Source organism: Podarcis vaucheri (assembly GCF_965113315.1).
Source record: "Podarcis vaucheri genome assembly, chromosome: 6".
NCBI classification, from domain to species: domain Eukaryota; kingdom Metazoa; phylum Chordata; class Lepidosauria; order Squamata; family Lacertidae; genus Podarcis; species Podarcis vaucheri.
Window position 1 is genome coordinate 3,901,821 of NC_138764.1, and position 18,947 is coordinate 3,920,767.

Here is an 18,947-nt window from a genome sequence, read left to right on the forward strand (position 1 = left end):
AGCCATCGATGAGATCGCACCTAAGCGCCCTCTGCGACCCCGCAGAAACCGGGCTCCCTGGTTTACCGAGGAGCTCCGGAAAATGAAGCGGGACCTCAGACGGCTAGAGCGAGTATGGCGGGGTGCCCGTGACGGAGCCTCAAGAACATCTTATAGGGCTTTTATGAAAACCTACGAGATGGCGGTGAAGGCTGCTAAGAAGTCATACTTCTCGGCCTCCATTGCATCCGCTAGCTCTCGCCCAGCGCAATTATTTAGCATAATCAGGTCTTTAACGTCCCTTGAGGGACAGCCAAATTTAAATAACAAATTGACACACGGCTGTGAGGCATTTGCGAGCTTTTTTGCGGAGAAGGTCTTGTCGCTCCGCCATGACCTCCCTGCTAATTTGGATACGATAAAGGAACTGGAGGCCCCTCGACTGTCCTCGGGTCCAGTATTGGACCACTTCGACCAGATATCCCCAGCCGATGTGGACAGACTCCTCCGAGCTGGAAAGCCCACCACTTGTCCTCTTGACCCGTGCCCGTCCTGGCTGATTAGAGCGTGTCCAGACGAGGTGCGGGCCCCCCTGGGTGATATCATCAATTTGTCCCTTGGCACTGGGATATTCCCAGGGGAACTGAAGGAGGCAGTGGTGCGTCCGCTCTTAAAGAAAACATCATTAGATCCCTCAGTTCTATCCAATTACCGCCCGGTCTCGAATCTTCCGTTCCTGGGTAAGGTGATTGAGAGAGCGGTTGCTGAACAGCTTGGTAGGTTTCTGGATGAAACATCGGCTCTGGATCCATCCCAGTCCGGCTTCCGCGCTGGTCATGAGACCGAGACGGCTCTGGTCGCCCTAACAGATGATCTCCGCAGGCAGCTGGATCGAGGCGGGTCGGGGCTGCTGATTCTTCTAGACCTGTCAGCAGTCTTCGACATAGTCAATCACGAACTCCTGGACCACCGCCTTGCCGACGTGGGGATCCAGGGCACAGTCCTTCAATGGCTGCGCTCGTTTCTCTCCGGTCGGGGACAGAGGGTGGCGCTTGGGGGGGAATTGTCATCGCGCCACTCCTTGGTGTGTGGAGTGCCTCAGGGTGCGATTCTTTCCCCGATGCTTTTTAACATCTTTATGCGCCCCCTCGCCCAGCTTGTCCGGAGTTTTGGGCTGGGTTGCCATCAGTATGCCGATGACACCCAACTCTATCTGTTGATGGATGGCCATCCTGACTCGGCCCCAGACACACTGACCAGATGTTTGGAAGCTGTGGCTGGATGGTTACGTGGGAACCGGTTGAAGTTAAATCCTTCGAAGACAGAGGTCCTGTGGCTGGGACGGGGCGATATGGGATTGGGGGGGCAACTCCCATCTCTTGCGGGGGCGCAATTAGTGCCAGCACCGTCCGTTAAGAGTTTGGGTGTAATCTTCGATACCTCCCTTACCATGGAGGCGCAGATTGCAGCTATAACAAAGGCGGCATTTTTCCATCTCCGCCAAGCTAAGCAGTTGGCTCCTTACCTCTCTCGCCCTGACCTAGCCACTGTGATCCATGCGACGGTCACCTCCAGACTGGATTATTGTAACTCGCTCTACGTGGGGCTGCCCTTGAGACTGACCCAGAAACTCCAGCGGGTGCAGAATGCCGCGGCGAGACTCCTTATGGGGTCTTCGCTGCGAGATCACATTCACCCGGTGCTATACCAGCTGTACTGGCTCCCGGTGGAGTACAGGATCAGGTTTAAGGTGCTGGTTTTAACCTTTAAAGCCCTATATGGCCTAGGACCCTCGTACCTACGGGACCGCCTCTCCTGGTATGCCCCACAGAGAAACCTACGGTCTTCAAATAAAAACATCTTGAAGGTCCCAGGCCACAGAGAAGTTAGGCTGGCCTCAACTAGAGCCAGGGCTTTTTCGGCTGTGGCTCCGATCTGGTGGAACACTCTGTCACAAGAGACCAGGGCCCTGCGGGACTTGACATCCTTCCGCAGGGCCTGCAAGACAGAGCTGTTCCACCAGGCCTTTGGCCAGGGCACAGCCTGACTCACTCCCTCGGCAATCTTCGCAGAGCTCTGGCCCAATGGTTGCTAGTGGCTTGAATTAATTAATTTTTATAATGAATGATTTTAGAATGTTGTTTATGTTGTACTTTTGTACTGTTTTATTGTTGTTAGCCGCCCTGAGCCCGGCTTCGGCTGGGGAGGGCGGGATATAAATAAAATTTATTATTATTATTATTATTATTACAGGAAGGAATTTTTTTATTTTGACTAGCAGCAAGAAGAGACAAGCCAAGAGCTTCCCTGCAGCAGGAAATCCCCACTTACTGACTCTTGCTGTCCCCCCAACCTCTCCAATATTGCAGGAGACTCTTGGGCTGAAATCCCCATCTATCCTGTCATTTCTTATGAAATACTGCATTTTGATGTGTTTCCCGCAAACCAACTGCAATCTGAACTGAGAAAAAGAATGAGCTGGCTGTGTTTAAGTCAGCAATGTGTACACAGACTTGGAGCCTTGGAAAAAGAAAAAACAGTAAGAGGCTCAGGACTGATTTGAATCCCTTTCTCTGCCCCTCAGGAACATGATGAGACCCCTGGGCACTTTATGCTGAAGCTGAAGTATCAGCTGGAGAGACAAGGAGAGATGAATTCTCTTGATGGAAGCTGGGCAAACATATATGCTCGACTCACAGCATTACACAGTCACCATTTGTTTTTATTACAGATCTTGCACAATTGTACAAAAAGATTTTAAAAATTCCTTTTATAGAAGACTGCATGAATCAACATGGCTTTCTCAAAACTTATAGTAAATACCTGTGCATTACTTATAATAGATAAGCTGCCATCCTGTAAGCTAGAAAGATAAGGCTGCCTGTTGCCCGGTCTGCTAACTATCAACACCTACCAGCTTTGGTCAAATGAGCAGCAATGCTTTTCCTTGTGCAGCCTTTGAGCTGCGTCTTGCGCATGTCTTGCAGCCATCTGAGCATTAATGATTTGGGTAGAAACCCGGACCTGAGTTTGAGTTCTCCATCAAGTGGGAGCCACAACAGTAAGTTTCCTTCTCCACTAAAGTCCACCAGTTCACCCACTTAGCGTGGGGGCAGCTAGCTTTTCAGGCTCAGCACTTCTGCCATAGGGACCTGGGCTTCTGGACAGGCACCACGGACTACCAGGGACTCTCTAGCCTGGGAGGCTTGTCTGGGGCCAACCCATGAGACGTGAGAAAGGGGCGACCGTGTGTGATGGACAGCAGGAATCCATTGCTCATTACTGCCTTCCTTAATCATTTTTGGGGTGGGGATGGGGAGGCTTTTTCAGTCCAAGGGCTCTGTTCCCATCTGGGCAAACTTCCCACAGTGTGCAGGGCTGGGCAGAGACAAAACTGGCTCCAGCAAGGACTAGAAAGGTTTCCTTTGATACAGGCGGCCAGTTGCTCCACACACATTTCTTTCTTTCCTCCCTGCAGGAAGCAAGAGGCCATGTCAGGGTACCAGGACCCCTTCTACCCCACCCCCCAAAACACTCCAGGGGTGTGGCCTGCGAAGAGGTCCAAGGGCCACACAGAGAGACCTGATGGGCCACATTTGGCCCTCACGCCGGAGGTTCCCTTCCCTGGGTATGCAGGGCAGCGTGGGACTTTCTCTGTTTTAAGCAGTCTCTCCCTGCCAGCTTTTGGGCAAGACTAAAATGGCCTCAGGAGAATTATTCGTGTCTCTCTATAGGATTAACTTCCAGAGCAGAAACTCAAGCTTGGAGATATTGAAATTGACCTTGATCTTAGAGATTGATCATGATGAGGTGATTAACCGCTGTGACTGAAAGGTTATGCAACATTTCTTATCAAAGGCTAAACGATTGGCTTTATGCAATGAGGTGGCCCTCCAACGAAGCTTGGCTTCCTTTTTATTTCTACTGAGCATAAACCAGATATGAGCTCATATCAAAGATGGCTTTTGCATGTTATTGTAGAAGCACACATTTAATATTCCAGCATTTGCCTGCTTCTACCCTATACTGTGTGAGGCAGCTATAAATTTATAGGGAAGCTTTTAATATTTGATGAATTATTGTATTTTAATATTTTGTTTGAAGCTGCCCAGAGTGGATGGGGTATATTGTTGTTGTTGTTGTTGTTGTTGTTGTTATTAATTTTGGGGCAACTGAACCACATGGGCAGAGTAAGGGCAAGTCAAGGCTGCAAGGAGGAGGCAAGTCCTGATTTCTCTTGTTTCTTCTACCACTCCCTAAATAGCACGGCCTAAAATCTTCTAATCTAAAGGGTAATTCTGCGAGGCATGAACACTTCTGGCTTATATTGGAGCAGCAAGAAATTGAGCATGCTGTGGAAGCCTGCACTGAGGAGGCAGGAGTAACCATGACATCTTGTTGCAATTTTGCAAATCACAACAGTAAAAAATAAAAATGGGTGTGGAAAGGACGGGGGTCGGGGTGACAAAGAGGGCTTTGAAGGATGGCCACTATGTGCACAAGCAGCTGGAAAATGGGGTGCTGGGGTGGGAGTGGGAAACGGGGGTCCTGGAACTGCGGGAGGGGGAGACTGCCTGCTTTCCCCCAAGCCCTGGAGCGACGGTGACAAGCACCAAAAATGAGACATCTAGCCTGCAGGCAGGACAGAGCAGAAGCGGCTGCAGGATTAGCTTCTGCCATGAGTTTGATCATCCTGATCAAATTTGCAGATGACACCAAACTGGGAGGGGTGGCTAACACCCCAGAGGACAGGATCACACTTCAAAACGACCTTGACAGATTAGAGAACTGGGCCAAAACAAACAAGAGGAACTTTAACAGGGAGAAATGTAAAGTATTGCACTTGGGCCAAAAAAATGAGAGGCACAAATACAAGATGGGGGACACCTGTCTTGAGAGCAGTACATGTGAAAAGGATCTAGGAGTCTTGGTTGACCACAAACTTGACATGAGCCAACAGTGTGACGCGGCAGCTAAAAAAGCCAATGCAATTCTGGGCTGCATCAATAGGAGTATAGCATCTAGATCAAGGGAAGTAATAGTGCCACTGTAATTCTGCTCTGGTCAGACCTCACCTGGAGTACTGTGTCCAGTTCTGGGCACCACAGTTCAAGAAGGACACTGACAAACTGGAACGTGTCCAGAGGAGGGCAACCAAAATGGTCCAAGGCCTGGAAACGATGCCTTATGAGGAACGGCTAAGGGAGCTGGGCATGTTTAGCCTGGAGAAGAGGAGGTTAAGGGGTGATATGATAGCCATGTTCAAATATATAAAAGGATGTCACATAGAGGAGGGAGAAAGGTTGTTTTCTGCTGCTCCGGAGAAGCGGACACGGAGCAATGGATCCAAACTACAAGAAAGAAGATTCCACCTAAACATTAAGAGCTGTTTGACAGTGGAATTTGCTGCCAAGGAGTGTGGTGGAGTCTCCTGCTTTGGAGGTCTTTAAGCAGAGGCTTGACAACCATATGTCAGGAGTGCTCTGATGGTGTTTCCTGCTTGGCAGGGGGTTGGACTCGATGGCCCTTGTGGTCTCTTCCAACTCTATGATTCTATGAGTTGCGAAGAGAATCCGACAACTTTTCCTGGGTCCCAGATGAAGGCAAAGTATAGTTTGCTTGGATAAGGGACTTATCAATCAGGCATTTTAAATTGAGTGCAGCTTACCAAGCTCAGTTTGTACCATATATTTAAGCAGGAATTCTCTGCCCGTCTTGCAGCCCAAGTGGCCAAGTTGGTTGCACATCAGATAGGAGTTCGGCATTTCTAAGCAGAACACCCAGGAAGGGGCAACCAGTTATGGCACGAGACCTCCAGGTGTTGCAGGACTCCAACTCCCATCCTCCCGACCGTTGGCCAAGCTGCCCGGAGCTGATGGGAACATCCGGAGAGACCCCTCGGGGGTCAAAGCCTGCGGGGAGTCCCGGCGTGGCGCGCGGATTGCAGGGAGCCCGGCGTGTCCGCTGCAGGAAGCTGCGCTTTGTGCCAACCCCGCGGCTCCTGCGGCGCGATCTGATGGAGTCCCCCCTTTATCAGACAGTCAGCAGCCGGAGCGACGCAAGGCGGCCGAGGGAGGCCGAGCCCTGGCCGGAGGGCGCGGCGGGGCGGGGCCGGCCTGCTCCAATGGGGCGGCGGCGGCGAGAGGCGTCTTTAGGGCGCGCGGCGGAGCCTCGCCTTCTCCGGCGGCGGCGAGCGGACCATGGCGTCGGGCGGCGCGCTGCGGAAGGTGCTGCTCAGCGACAGCCTGGACCCGTCGTGCCCGCGGCTGTTGCGCGAGGCCGGCGTCGGCGTGGCGGAGAAGGCCGGGCTCAGCCCCGAGGAGCTGCTGGCCGAGATCCGGGTGAGCCCCGGGGTAGGGGCGCCTTGGCCCCGCTCCTGCAGGGCGCGCGGCGGGGGAGGTCCGAGGGCAGCCCCGGGAAGCGGAGCCCCCAGTCCCCGAGCAGCCCGGAGCATCTCCGGAGCTGGAAGGGGCAAGGCGGAAAGAAGGGCGACCAGGGGTTTGGAAAGAAGTTTATCACGTTAGCATCTCAGGGTTGCCCCGCCTTTTGCAGGACACGTCCTCCTTTTCATGGGTATGTAAAATGAGAATCCTCCTAGTGATCCCTAGTTAAAAGCAGAAGTCGGCAAATGTGTCCCCTTTTTTGCTCTTCAAAATATGGCAAACCTGTATTGGAAGAAAGCAAGGTTCTGCAGTGACCCACATGCCGTCAAGGCACTTGGATAACTCTGGAAATGGCTGGGCTTTTTAGTTCCTCTTCCAAGCCTGAGACAGGGAGCCCCAGGCGCTAAGAATGCCTTGCTCCCTCATTAGCTGGGCAAGGCAGAACAAGGGCTGGCAACCCCAGGAAATGGAAGAGTTGGCATGAATCCATCTCTTCTTCAGCATTCCCGGTGTGGGCCTGCTTTCCTCCTGGCTACAACTCTCCAGTCCGGTGTAGCTCAGAGCACCAGCTCCCTCAGGCAGGGGAGAAGAGACCTTTAGAATGGGGAAAGCGATGGACAGAGGAGAAAACCTCCATAGGGAACGGGACAAATACAGACCACACTTAAAAGAGCTCTTTGGCAAGCTTTTAGTCACTCTTGCAACATTACAAAGACTTTGGATATTTTGGAGGACCATAATGTGGAAAAAGTATAATGTGCAGTTGATTTAGATATACAGTGGCACCTCGGGTTACATGCGCTTCAGGTTACACACACTGTTGGATATTTTGGAGGACCATAATGTGGAAAAAGTATAATGTGCAGTTGATTTAGATATACAGTGGTACCTCGGGTTACATGCGCTTCAGGTTACACACTCCGTTAACCCAGAAATAGTGCTTCAGGTTAAGAACTTTGCTTCAGGATGAGAACAGAAATCGTGCTCTGGCAGCGTGGCAGCAGCAGGAGGCCCCATTAGCTAAAGTGGTGCTTCAGGTTGAGAACAGTTTCAGGTTAAGAACGGACCTCCAGAACGAATTAAGTTCTTAATGCGAGGTACCACTGTACAGTCATACCTCATGTTGCGTCCAGGTTACGTGTTTTCGTGTTGCGTCCCACGACAACCCGGAAGTACAGAAATGGGCTACTTCTGGGTTTTGCTGCTCGCGCATGCACAGAAGTGCTAAATGGTGCCGTGCGTGTGCGCAGATGGTGGCGCTTCGGCTTGTGTCAGTTCCATGTTATGGGCAGGCCTCCAGAACGGATCCCATCCATAACACGAGGTTCAACTGTGTAAAGGATCCACAGAGGGGAGGAGGGGAGTCCTAAGATTTGGAAGAATCTTGTTTTATTTTAAAATTTAAATGTGGTAAATGTGAGTTTATTTTGTAAAATCAATAAAAATGATTTCAAAAAAAGAAAAGAAAAAGCAGAGACATTTTGATATCGAACAGTTAAAACTTGGTGTGTGAAGTTTTTGACATCATGGATAAAATACAAAACAACTCTAAAGTAAAAATTGTAATTGTTCGGGTAGTTTATCCAAGCACATGCACACAACTCTTCAGACATGCTGAAATTAGGATGCTTGCATTTTTCATTGCCTTCATTTTCTTTTCCTATTTTGAGATATTTATAAGTTTTGATGCCTACATATACCAGATCTCAACCAATTTAGAGCAAGTGAAAGTTTGCAGGGGGGACTCATTCAGGAAGCCCCCTTCCTTGGGGAGCTCACCTTCATTTCCGTGGGACTGGAGGAGAACATCACATAGGGTTGCACCCCTTGTTCCTTATATTTCACTGTTGCCCTACCACAGATGTTAGGGAAGGGCAAAAGTGTTTTCAGGTTGATCGCTTCTCTGCCTTTTCCTCTTTCATGGTCCTTAGCTTTATTTATAGACAATCTCCCATTCCCATTTCTCACAGGGAGGGGCTTTGTGGGAGAACCACTGGAAAATATTCCACCATGGAAAACTGCTGTTTTGTTAAAATGTGGCTGGCTGGCGCTAAAGAAATGCTGCCTCTCCCAGTTTTTTGTGCTTGTTTAGAACAGCCGAAGGTGCAGAATATATATCTGCTTGGTTTAGCCTCAGTTCTTGTGGAACGGGAATGAAACTTGCCTCCACCTGTCTGATTTTACAGCACACCTCTGAATTTGAAAGACTAATAGCAGAGAATTTGATTAACTTTCCTCTTGATGTGTCAGCGTTCAGCACTCTCTGCCTTGAGCCACATTGGCTGAAAACACCTTCCTCATCCCTATTCCAGCTTTTTCTGGTGAGGAGGGTGACAATGTTCTTCTTTGCAACATAAATTGCAAAAGCCAAACAACAGTGCATTTGTACATGTGTGTGTCTGTGCACACTGCCTATACTCCATGCCACTGAAAGCCATCCCAGCTGAATGGCGAGATTCTGCCCTTGTGGAATGGGCAGCCTTATGTGGCACTATTGTGCCCATCCTTTGTGGCTGAAAGTAGCTCCCAGGTGGTCTTGTGAGTGAACGTGACGATCTGTCAAGGGGCCCAAGCCTCTCAAAATCAAAGCCAGCACCCTGAATTGAGCCAGGCTGAGGGCACAGACCCTGGTTCAATGGACTCTTGGCTGAGCCCTGTGGATAGGCAGCCAGTTGCTGAAGTATCTGGGCAGCCATCAGAGGCCAGCCATCCCATGCAGCCTGCGTGACAGTCATTGCAGAGCACCTGGGATTTGCATTTTGGGTTTCTCTGGCCATATTTTGGCTGCACTTTTGACTTTCTGCCTTAGCTCGGCTGCATTTGGGGACAGATGCTGGGGTAGCCACTTGGCTTGGAGCCCTCAAAGCCAGGCCTCACCTGGTCATGGTAGAACAGCTCCTTCCCCCAGTCTACTGCAGGAGAGAGATCCCAGAACTGGAAGCAGATGGCCTGCTACTGTTACCTAAAGGTGGGACTTCTTTGGGAGATTTTGTGCCCATGGTGCCATAGTGCCCAACTTGACTTTTGCTGACTCTTTGCTAGTAGCGCAACCCTGGTAACACTTCTGTGCGTCTCTTCCCATTCTCTCTCTCACAAGGGGCTGTGTGGCTGGAGACTGAGCTGAGGAACTGCTGGCATATTATATCCACAGATGTACCTATCAAGAGCCATTATTTACCTCAGTTCTGCACCTAGCGTGGTCTAATCCTGCCTCCCTTGGCCTTCAGACATTTCAGAGTCAAACCCCCAGATAATAGTCCCACCCTAGTAGCTACGTTTGCATAAATTAAAGCATGGCATTCAAATTTCTGAATTTGCATACCGTAATACGTCATTCATGCACCTTAGAGAACTTGGCTATTGGTGCAAAATATTTGTTGCCTTGGCCAATGGTTTCAATTTTTTAAGCCCTGTTCCTCCGCCAGCCTCCCTGCTGGCTTCCGGTTCTTCAGGCAGCCCTTTGCTCACTCCTGCTGTGATTTCTTTAGGACTGCGATGGGCTCATTGTGCGATCTGCCACCAAAGTGACTGCAGAGGTCATCAATGCTGCTGAGAAGCTGCAGGTCATTGGTAGAGCCGGGACTGGCGTGGACAATGTGGATGTCGATGCCGCTACGAGGAAAGGAATCCTGGTCATGAAGTAAGCCACTTCTCACATGGGCGCAGGGGTGTCACAAGATCAGAGGAAGCCTGGCAGGAAGGGTGTCCAAAGAAGGTGGAGGCCAACAACCTATTAGTTCAAGACCCCCCAAGGTATCCCCCCCCCACATAGTCACACACGCACAACGTAGTTCATAGAATCGTAAATTTGTAGGGTTTGAAGGGTCATCTAGTCCAACTCTCTGCAATGCGGGAATCTCACGAAGCAGCCTGTGACACTCCAAGGAAGGGGAGTCCACCGCCTCCTGAGGGTGTCTGTTCCACCGTTGAACTAATAATAATAATAATAATACTTATACCTCACCCCTATGACTGGGTTGCCCCAGCTAGTCTAGATAGCTTCCATCATCATATAAAAAACACAGTGAAACATCAAACATTAAAAACTTCCCAATACAGGGCTGCCTTCAGATGTCTTCGGAAAGTCATATAATTGTTAATCTCTGACATCTGATAGAAGGGTGCTCCACAGAGCAGGCACCACTGCCAAGGAGTACCAGAAAACAAGCTTGTTTAATCTTCCATGTGACAGCCCTTTAGATATTTGGAGATGGCTACCCTGTGTCCTCTTAGTCTCCTCCAGGCTAAACAGACCCACCTCCCTCAAGCGTTCCTGATATGGCTTGGTTTCCAGTCCCTTGATCATCTTGGTTGCCCTCTTCTGCAAACATTCCAGCTTGTTTGGAGCTGGGCTCTCTGCCAAAACATTCAGTCCCAGGGACAGGGATTTCCCCCTGTGGTTGAGCTGTGCTCCCTAGTGCCATGTAACTTTGAATGATCCTTGGCATGGCAAGGGGGGAGGGCGAGCTGTACTTGTCTCCCTTAACCACAGTTAACACTAATCATATTTCTCAGTTCAGCTATATTGGGTAATTGCAGTTTACTGAAAATTAAAGCAACAGCTTCTTCCTCCGAACTGCACCACAGGAGGAGAGGGAGCAAAGTATTATTCTGCCTGTGAGGAATATTCCAGGTGATAACACATCTTGCTCCTTTGGTGGGATTTAGATGCCTTGCTAGCTTTGCCCAAATTTGTACAAGCAGAACTTGGGAGGAAAGTTGTCTCGTGGGTCCACAGGGAGTGGGGTGTGTGTGCTCAGACCCGGAGCTTTTGAGTACTGACCTGTGCCTTGGTGGGCAGGTGTGGGTGAGCCCTAAAGGTCTACACAAGAGGGATGCCAGGGAGTATTTGCTGTCTCTGAAGAACAACAGGCACAGAGTTCACAGCTCTCATTGTGGAAGAGTTGGGGGGCCTTGAAGCTTTTTGCCAGGGGCTCCACCCAACTTCCTCTGCTTTTGTTTTGCTCCTCAGCACACCGACTGGCAACAGCCTCAGTGCGGCTGAGCTGACGTGTGGCATGGTCATGAGCCTGGCAAGGTAGGTGATGGGGCTCTGGGAAGAGAACAGGGCCTTCCAGAAGCACCAGCTGCACCGCACTCATCTCTTTGGGCTTGAGAAGAACCTGTAGCTCCCCCCAACGACATGTTTCACATGGAGCTGCACACTATCTGTGCAGCCATACTCCATAGAACTAGGGCATCCCCCTTCTTGTCACAGAAAAGCAGCTTTGGAGGGGTGCCTCACCCTTCCCTCCTGTTATTTTTCTGCTGAAACCCATCTCTTCAAGCTACACGTTCCCATGCAGAAAGGGGTCCTCGCATACACGTCTGAAACCCTGTTTGGGAAAGGGGATGTTTTTGGGAGGTGGATTCTAGAAGAATAGGGAAGGGGTGAAGCCATTCCCTGCCACTGTTCTACTCCAAATGTAGAGGGTTTGAAGGGTTTGAACTCCTCCTGCAGTTCCTTTGCCTCATAAGAAGTAGCTGTTAGGTTTTGTTACACAAACAAAACACAAACACACTTGTGAAAATTTCCATAGCTGTGTCTCTTTTGGACACAGGCCATTCCTACCTTTGGGAAAATGAGCTTCCCCCACAACCAAAACAATCTTAAATCTTCCGCACCAACATGTCCAAGAGAAGAAGACGTGCAGATGGCTCCTCTGCTGTGGCTTGGGCCCTTGTTGGAACCTGCTAAGCTGGAGTCTTTCATTTCAGGCAAATCCCACAAGCTGCAGCTTCAATGAAGGAAGGGAAATGGGATCGAAAGAAGGTAGGAGGCTGGGTTGGGGTCTCCATCTCCCGCTGCACTGCTGGGGCGCAGGAAGGACGCTGCGCAGGCAAGGCCTGCCATCTTCTCACATGGAGGTGTGCCTTTTGCCTTAGTTCATGGGGATGGAGCTTCAGGGGAAGACACTGGGCATTCTTGGCCTAGGCAGGATTGGACGAGAAGTGGCTGTCCGGATGCAGTCCTTTGGCATGAAGGTAAGAATGCCCTTATAGAGGGGGACCACTTGTGGTCTGGAGGAGGCACATCCTGCGGCCCTGATCCGTTGCCTTCTCAAGAGGCCCTGTGCCTCTCTTCCATGCTGGGGGTGTTGAGATGGGGTGGGGAATCTCAGCGACCTTAAAGAGCTCTCGGTCTCTCTCCGCCTTGGCCTTCAGACCATAGGCTACGACCCCATCATCACTCCCGAGGAATCTGCTGCTTTTGGAGTTGAGCAGCTGCCTTTGGAACAAGTCTGGCCGCTGTGTGATTTCATCACCGTCCACACCCCTCTGCTGCCTTCCACCACAGGTAAGGGGTGTCCCTGGGGACTGCCAGAGGTGATCCTGCAGGGTCCTGGGCTGCTTGTGTGCCTGCAGAGTGCTCCACTGGGAAGCTGCCTGGTTCCACCACGAATGGGGCAGCAGGACTGGGGGGGGGGGACTGAGGAGCCCCCACAACTTGCTTGGGCGTGGGAAGTTGGCTGAAGCAGCAGAGGCAGCCCAGCCTTCGCATGGGAGTGCAGAAGGTGGATCATGGATGTGAGGGAGGAAGGGTGCTGCCAGAAAGAAAAGTCCGTGGGAGACATACAGCTGGGGCAGAAAGGCAGCAGGGGAAAAGCTGTATTGTTGCTGCCATAATAATAATGATGTTTGCCTGATGGCTTGTTTTTCATAATTCTGTTTCTGTTACGCATGCAGAGAAGCAAAGAGTTAATATGCAGGAAAGCGTCAGAAACTTCTCCTGGCACTCTATGCATTTTTCAAATTTTTCAACTTTAGGATTAGAAAACTGCTTCCTTCTTTATGAAACTGAAAGCTTGATTTCCAGGATGGCACCCATCTACATTTGGGGGTGTGGTAATCATAGACGCGCAGCCCAAAAGCAGCCCAGGGGATGGTGGGCTCGCTTTGCCCTCCCCCTCCTCAGGAAAGCTGGCTGTGGCTGGAGTGGCGTGGGAGCTGCTCCCACCTGTGTTTTGACGGCTGCCTCCTTTCCAGGGCTCCTGAATGACGCCACCTTTGCTCGGTGCCGGCGTGGGGTCCAGGTGATCAATTGCGCCCGAGGAGGCATTGTGGATGAGGGTGCCCTTTTGCGGGCCCTGCAGTCTGGCCAGTGTGGGGGAGCAGCCCTAGATGTCTTCACAGAGGTGAGGGGCTTGGGCATTGGATTTCATTCCCTGGCTTTCCTTGGGTTGCCATCAGGATCTCTTTCAACGCCTCAGGCTGCACACGAGCCCTTCTTGCTTTGGTGTGGTTGTTGGAATGCCAGCCTGTGGCAAGAGGGTCTCGTCCAGTGCCTTGCCTTAGAGCAGACAGCCCTTCTGCTCCCCTGGCACAGACCAGCCGCACTGGTGGGGGAAGCCTTTGGAGTGAGCGCCTGAGCCTTGCCAGGACTTTGCTGAATGGGCTCCAGGACTCCTCCCTTGGTTCCCAGAGAAGATGGCTATCTTTGCAGCCTTGGGCTTGAGGGTGTGAGAACAGAAGAGCGCGGCTGCTGGATCCGGCCTGGGGCTCATCTTGCCCAGCGTCCTGTTCTCACAGGGGCCAGCCATAGGACTGTGGGAAGCCAGCCAGCAGAAGAGGAGTGCAAGAGACCCCTCCGCTCCCGTGGTTGCCAGCCGTTGGCCTTCAGTAGAATGGCTGCCTTGTGGCTGGTAGCCCTTGAGAGCTACTCTCCTCCAGGAATTTGCCTCGTCCTCTTCCAAAGTCCTCCATATTGGTGGCCACCACTGTCTCCTGTGGGAGCGATTGCCGTAGTTTAACTCTGCGCTGTGTTAAGGACTTCCTTTTGTCTGTCCTGAATCTCCCAACGTTCCCCTTCACTGGCCGTCCGTGAGAGATCAGCTTGGACAAGGGAGCCGTACGAAATGCTTTGTGGCTACAAGGCAGGTCTTAGTAACCGACTCGGCTCTTCTTCTTCCCCCTCCAGGAGCCACCCACGAACAAGGCCTTGGTAAACCACCCCAATGTCATCTGCTGCCCCCACTTGGGTGCCAGCACCAGAGAAGCTCAGAGTCGCTGTGGCAGGGAGATTGCAGTGCAAATAGTGGACTGGGCCCAGGGCAGGGCACTGGTTGGCGCCGTGAGTCCTTCTCTTCAGTTGTTCTTCTTGTTTTTCAATTTATAAAATTAATCTTAAAAATGGTTTTTAGTTCAAATCTGTGGTTTATTTTGGGGTTTTTTGTTCTTTTTTGTTTTGTTTTCTAAAATTTGAGCTTTTTAGCAATTTAAGATGCAAAATAGCTGTTCTGCAAAGCATGAGCATGTTGGTTTTCTCAACGCTTGTTTAAAGACAAGCTTGTTAGATAAAGCAAAATGTTCTGCAGTGCAACTTGGCAGACTTGCAAAGTGTCACGTGGCAGTCTGGCTCAACTTCTTTGCAAAGCAAGTGTCCCGCTTTGACCCAGCAAGCTCAGCATTTGCACTCTTCAACTGCCAATATCACTGCTTAGCAAATGATAGCAACAGTAGAAGTGTGCCCAGGCAAGGTCTTTGGATGGATGCCTGGGTAGGTTTGCAGGGAGGCAGAAGGAGAACCACTGCCCTTCATTAAAAGTGTTGTCATTGGGGCTTGGATCCCAAGCAGTACAAGCAGGAGAAATGGAGCAGAGGTTTTTTCTTTCCCTCAGGTCAATGGTCAAGCTCTCCACAGTGCATACGCACCTCATACCAAACCATGGATTGCCCTGGCCAGGGCCCTGGGGACTGTGCTGCAAGCACTGAGCCACCCAGTGAATGGAGGCGTTCAGGTTGTCACTCACGGTGAGAGGAGAGATCCAGGAGCAGCACTGGGCTGGAGAGCCTGTCGGGTTTTATTTTTTAAATGCCTAAGTCGATTTACCCCTCTGCCTTTGCTCTCTCACCTCTCCTTAGTGCAGGGTTCTGTGTTCTTGTGCTTTAAAACCCCTTCTTTATTCTGTGTGAAAAACAGTTGAATTTTGCAACCCATATCAATGAGTTTTGCCACTCATGAACCATTTACTTCTAAGGCAATTGCTGCAACCATGATGAGTGCAAACTTGTTTTTCTATTACAGATAGGTAGCCGTGTTGGTCTGCCATAGTCAAAATAAAAAAATTCCTTCCTGTAGCACCTTAAAGACCAACTATCTGCCAATCTCAGCTATCTGCCAATCTCCCATTCCCACCACCCTTCTGAGTAATACCCCTCCCCACCTTCTCACTATATAGAAGGATCTGGCAACTTCTGTTTCAGTGTATCTGAAGAAGTGTGCATGCACACGAAAGCTCATACCAAGAACTAACTTAGTTGGTCTTTAAGGTGCTACTGGAAGGAATTTTTTTACTTTGTTTTTCTATATGTAGGAACATCCAAGGTTCTCAGGGAGCTGAATCCTGCATCGGGTCCTCCTTTACGTGCTGGTGCAGAAGACAGAGAGCCCTGCTTATTTAGCTACCACAAGGCTGGGGAAACCTCGCTCTGGTTGGACTCCCAACTCCACGCCAACGCGGCCCACGGCCGGCACGGGTCCTGGGAGCTGTAGGCCCAGCCTCGGGGGGGGGGGCTCAGATCCCCCCCCCATGCTCTATCAGTTGTTCTGCAGCCCTCTTGAAAGCTTCTCCTTTGTCTCCTCCTCTGGCCTTTCTGCCTCCTCGCCGTGCTGCTTCGTCCTCCTGCAACTTGCCTATCGCAGGCCCTGCTGCCTTGGGCGTGTGCTTGCTCTTCTCCCTCCTCCCTGCTCTTCTGCCAAGTCCACAAGGTCTTGGTGGGGAGAGGCCTGCCCCTAACTGCCTGCGTCCCCCTCTGCTCTTGCTGCTAAGGAAACATGAGCCGCTAACCGGTAGCAGTCTGTCCTGGGTGGTACTAATGAACACACAGAAGAGATGAGAATGTGCTCCGTTGCTGCAGTGTTGCAGTTGAGGAGAAGCAATGGGATCTTGATGTGTTGCTGCAGCTGCAGTGAGGCTTGTGGGCTTGTGGGCCCTGATGCTGACCCTTTAACAGCAGCCTGATGGCTGAGCAACTGAACCTTTCCCGCTGCGATTTAAGGTGCCAGTATGGGGCCTGTGCAAAGGGAAAGGGGTTGGGGGGCTGTTAGCCCACCCAGCGGCTTTTGTCTTGTGATTCCCACTGGAGGGGAGCTAGTGAGAGGCTTGCACACGAGGAGGCAGCAGCCCCAGTGTTGCTTTTCACAGATACTGCCAAGAAGCAAGTCAGGCCCCAGGGTCCTGCTGATTGGGGTGTCTGGTTCTGGCACAGCCCTTGATCAGATGGTCCGGTCTCTTCATTGACTCGTCTTCTGGTTGCAGGGTGAGGACAGGACAGGAAACACGCAGGACACTTTTAAAATTAATTGACCATGCCTGTCACACTCACTAGGCGCAACCTTGCAGAAGGCGGGCAGCTACCTGAGCCCTGCCGTGGCCATCGGCCTCCTCAAGGGAACTGTGCAGAAGGGCGCAAACCTTGTCAATGGGCTTCTCCTGGCACAGGAATCTGGGCTGAAGGTACGTCTGGTGCCCTCCGCTGACAGGTCCCTAGGGCGGCTCCTTGGGGAGCCTCGACTTAGCAGTGGGGTCTTTGAGCCTTTCCTTTGGTCTGCTCAGGAGAGGGTGGCGTCTCCCCCCCCCCCAGACATGGTTTTTATCTTTGCAGCTGCAAAACAGTCAGCAACTCAACTGGTGCAGCTTCCTCAGCACAGATATGTGGCTCAGTTTCACATACTGAATTTCTGCCCATTGAGCAGATTTTAGACTTGCCCTCTCAGCAGGGGCCTTGCTGTTCCCCGCCTCTCTCTCTTGCTCCATGATGGGCAAGAGCTGAGCTCGCCTCGCGTTCCCCAAAGAGGGAACCTGGAAGCAGATCTCCTCTGCAATGAATAGGCTCTGCATCTCTCTTGCCATTTCCCCCTGCAGATCACCACAGCCCACAGTGGCAGAGCCCTGGGCAGTGACGAGGCCCTGCTGCAACTTTCTGCACAAGAGTCACCCTATGTCTTAGTTGGGTCTGTGGAAGGCAGCACTCCTGTCCTGCATGAACTCAGCGGAGCCGTCTTCAAGCAGCATGTTCCCCTCTCCGGCACTCTGCTGTTTTACAGAGCCAAGACCTCTGAGGCCAGCCTGTTGCCAACCGTCCTTGGTAAGGAGAGGCCTCCTCTTCCCTGCCAGAGCTCCCTAATCTAACACTTGGCACGGGGAAACCCTTGTCTCTCACTCTCCGGGGCCGGGTAACAGAAGAGTGCTTTACTGGGACGGAGCTTGTCAGGCCTGGCATTGCCCCTCTCCTGCCAGCCACCCTGCCCAGGGGCTGCTGCTCCAACCCTGGAAGGACGTGTGCCAATGCCTGAGGGTTCTAACGCCCCACGGATGAGGAAGGATTGGGGTGAAGAGGAGGGGGCAGGGATCCTGGGTGGGATGAACAGGAAATGGGAAACCTCTGGGGATGGTTGGGTGAAGACACCAGCAAGGAAAACCTCAAGGGTGGGGAACAGATGCAGGGAAGGGCAGGTGCAGAGAGCAGCTGTAGACAGGTAAGGGAAGAAGTGGCCTCTCTTTGCCAGGGAGAGGTTTGTGCCGCCCCCAGGCTTCCTCAGGAAGATGGCCACACCTGGGCACTCCTTAAGGGGCGCAAAACTTCTCTTACCCAGCATGCGGCCATGACTGTGTCCCATTATCTGCAGCCCCAATGTTTTGTTAGATCTTATTCCTCCCCCAATAGAAGCCATTTTAGCCAAACAGAGCAGTCTGATCTCACTATATTTGTCTCCTAGGATGCATGGACTCAATGTTGTTTTGTTTGCAGGGCTGCTGGGGAAGGCAGAGCTGTTGTCATACCACCGTTCTGGCACCGTGGCTGGGCAGGCATGGAACGTCCTGAGTGTGTCTTCTGCCCTACAAAACCTCCAGGAGCTGAAGCGACACGTGACAGAAGCTGTTCAGGTTGCCCTTTAAGCTGTGGTTCAAAACCTGGCAGGGCCAGCAAGTTTCCTTAATTAAATGTTGCACATTCCAATAAAAAGAATTTGCAAAAACTGCTGTCCAGTGCATCCTTGAGCTACAAGAGCCGAGGGGTAACATTTTTGTTGATATCGGTCTGTCTTGAGAGACAATGGAGTGCACCTCCAGGGGTGAAGTCAAACCTCTGCATTAGCAGCCCTGAAGTGACCTCTCCAGAGCACAGGCCTGGGCAATGTGTGTGGACTACCCAGGTGAGAAGACCCCTCTTTCGGCCTCGCTGAGGGGGTCCAAAGGAAAGCAGAGCACTGAGGCAGGCTGCAGAAGAGCTACCTCCTGTGGCTGGCATATTTTTTATCACAGGGATTTATCATAGAATCATAGAGTTGGAAGGGACCCTGAGGGTCATCCAGTCCAACCCCCTGCAAGGCAGGAATAGGCAGCTGTCCCAGACGGGGATCAAACCTGCAACCTTGGCGCCATCAGCACCACACACTAACCAACTGAGCTATCCAATCACGTTTCCAAAGTTGGGAATTATTCTTCATCAGCCTCTGCAAATGCTCCAGAAGAGTACAAAAAGTCAAATCTTATTTAGAACAGGATGAAGTGAAAACTGCCTTTGAGACTACAAAGAAATTACCATAGATGTAAGATTTCTGCATGTGCCAGGATCTCTTTT

At 51.4% G+C, this 18,947-nt stretch overlaps 1 protein-coding gene and 1 long non-coding RNA gene across 2 annotated transcripts; one reads left to right on the plus strand and one right to left on the minus strand.

Moving 5' to 3' along the window:
• Positions 1–2,695: 2,695 nt before the first annotated feature.
• On the minus strand, positions 2,696–6,036 carry LOC309535231. The gene is made up of 3 exons (XR_014221143.1): positions 5,892–6,036; positions 5,524–5,851; positions 2,696–4,649 (listed from the first exon to the last, which is right to left on the minus strand). It is a non-coding gene; the product is annotated as an uncharacterized lncRNA (long non-coding RNA).
• Positions 6,037–6,141: 105 nt separating this feature from the next.
• On the plus strand, positions 6,142–18,342 carry PHGDH (phosphoglycerate dehydrogenase). Its single transcript, XM_082226666.1, has 12 exons — positions 6,142–6,320; positions 9,851–10,002; positions 11,335–11,400; positions 12,081–12,135; positions 12,249–12,347; positions 12,528–12,660; positions 13,350–13,498; positions 14,281–14,433; positions 14,981–15,113; positions 16,692–16,819; positions 17,228–17,450; positions 18,114–18,342. The coding sequence occupies exons 1-12, from the start codon at positions 6,180–6,182 to the stop codon at positions 18,260–18,262; spliced, it is 1,581 nt and encodes a 526-aa protein (XP_082082792.1). The 5' UTR covers positions 6,142–6,179; the 3' UTR covers positions 18,263–18,342.
• Positions 18,343–18,947: the final 605 nt, after the last annotated feature.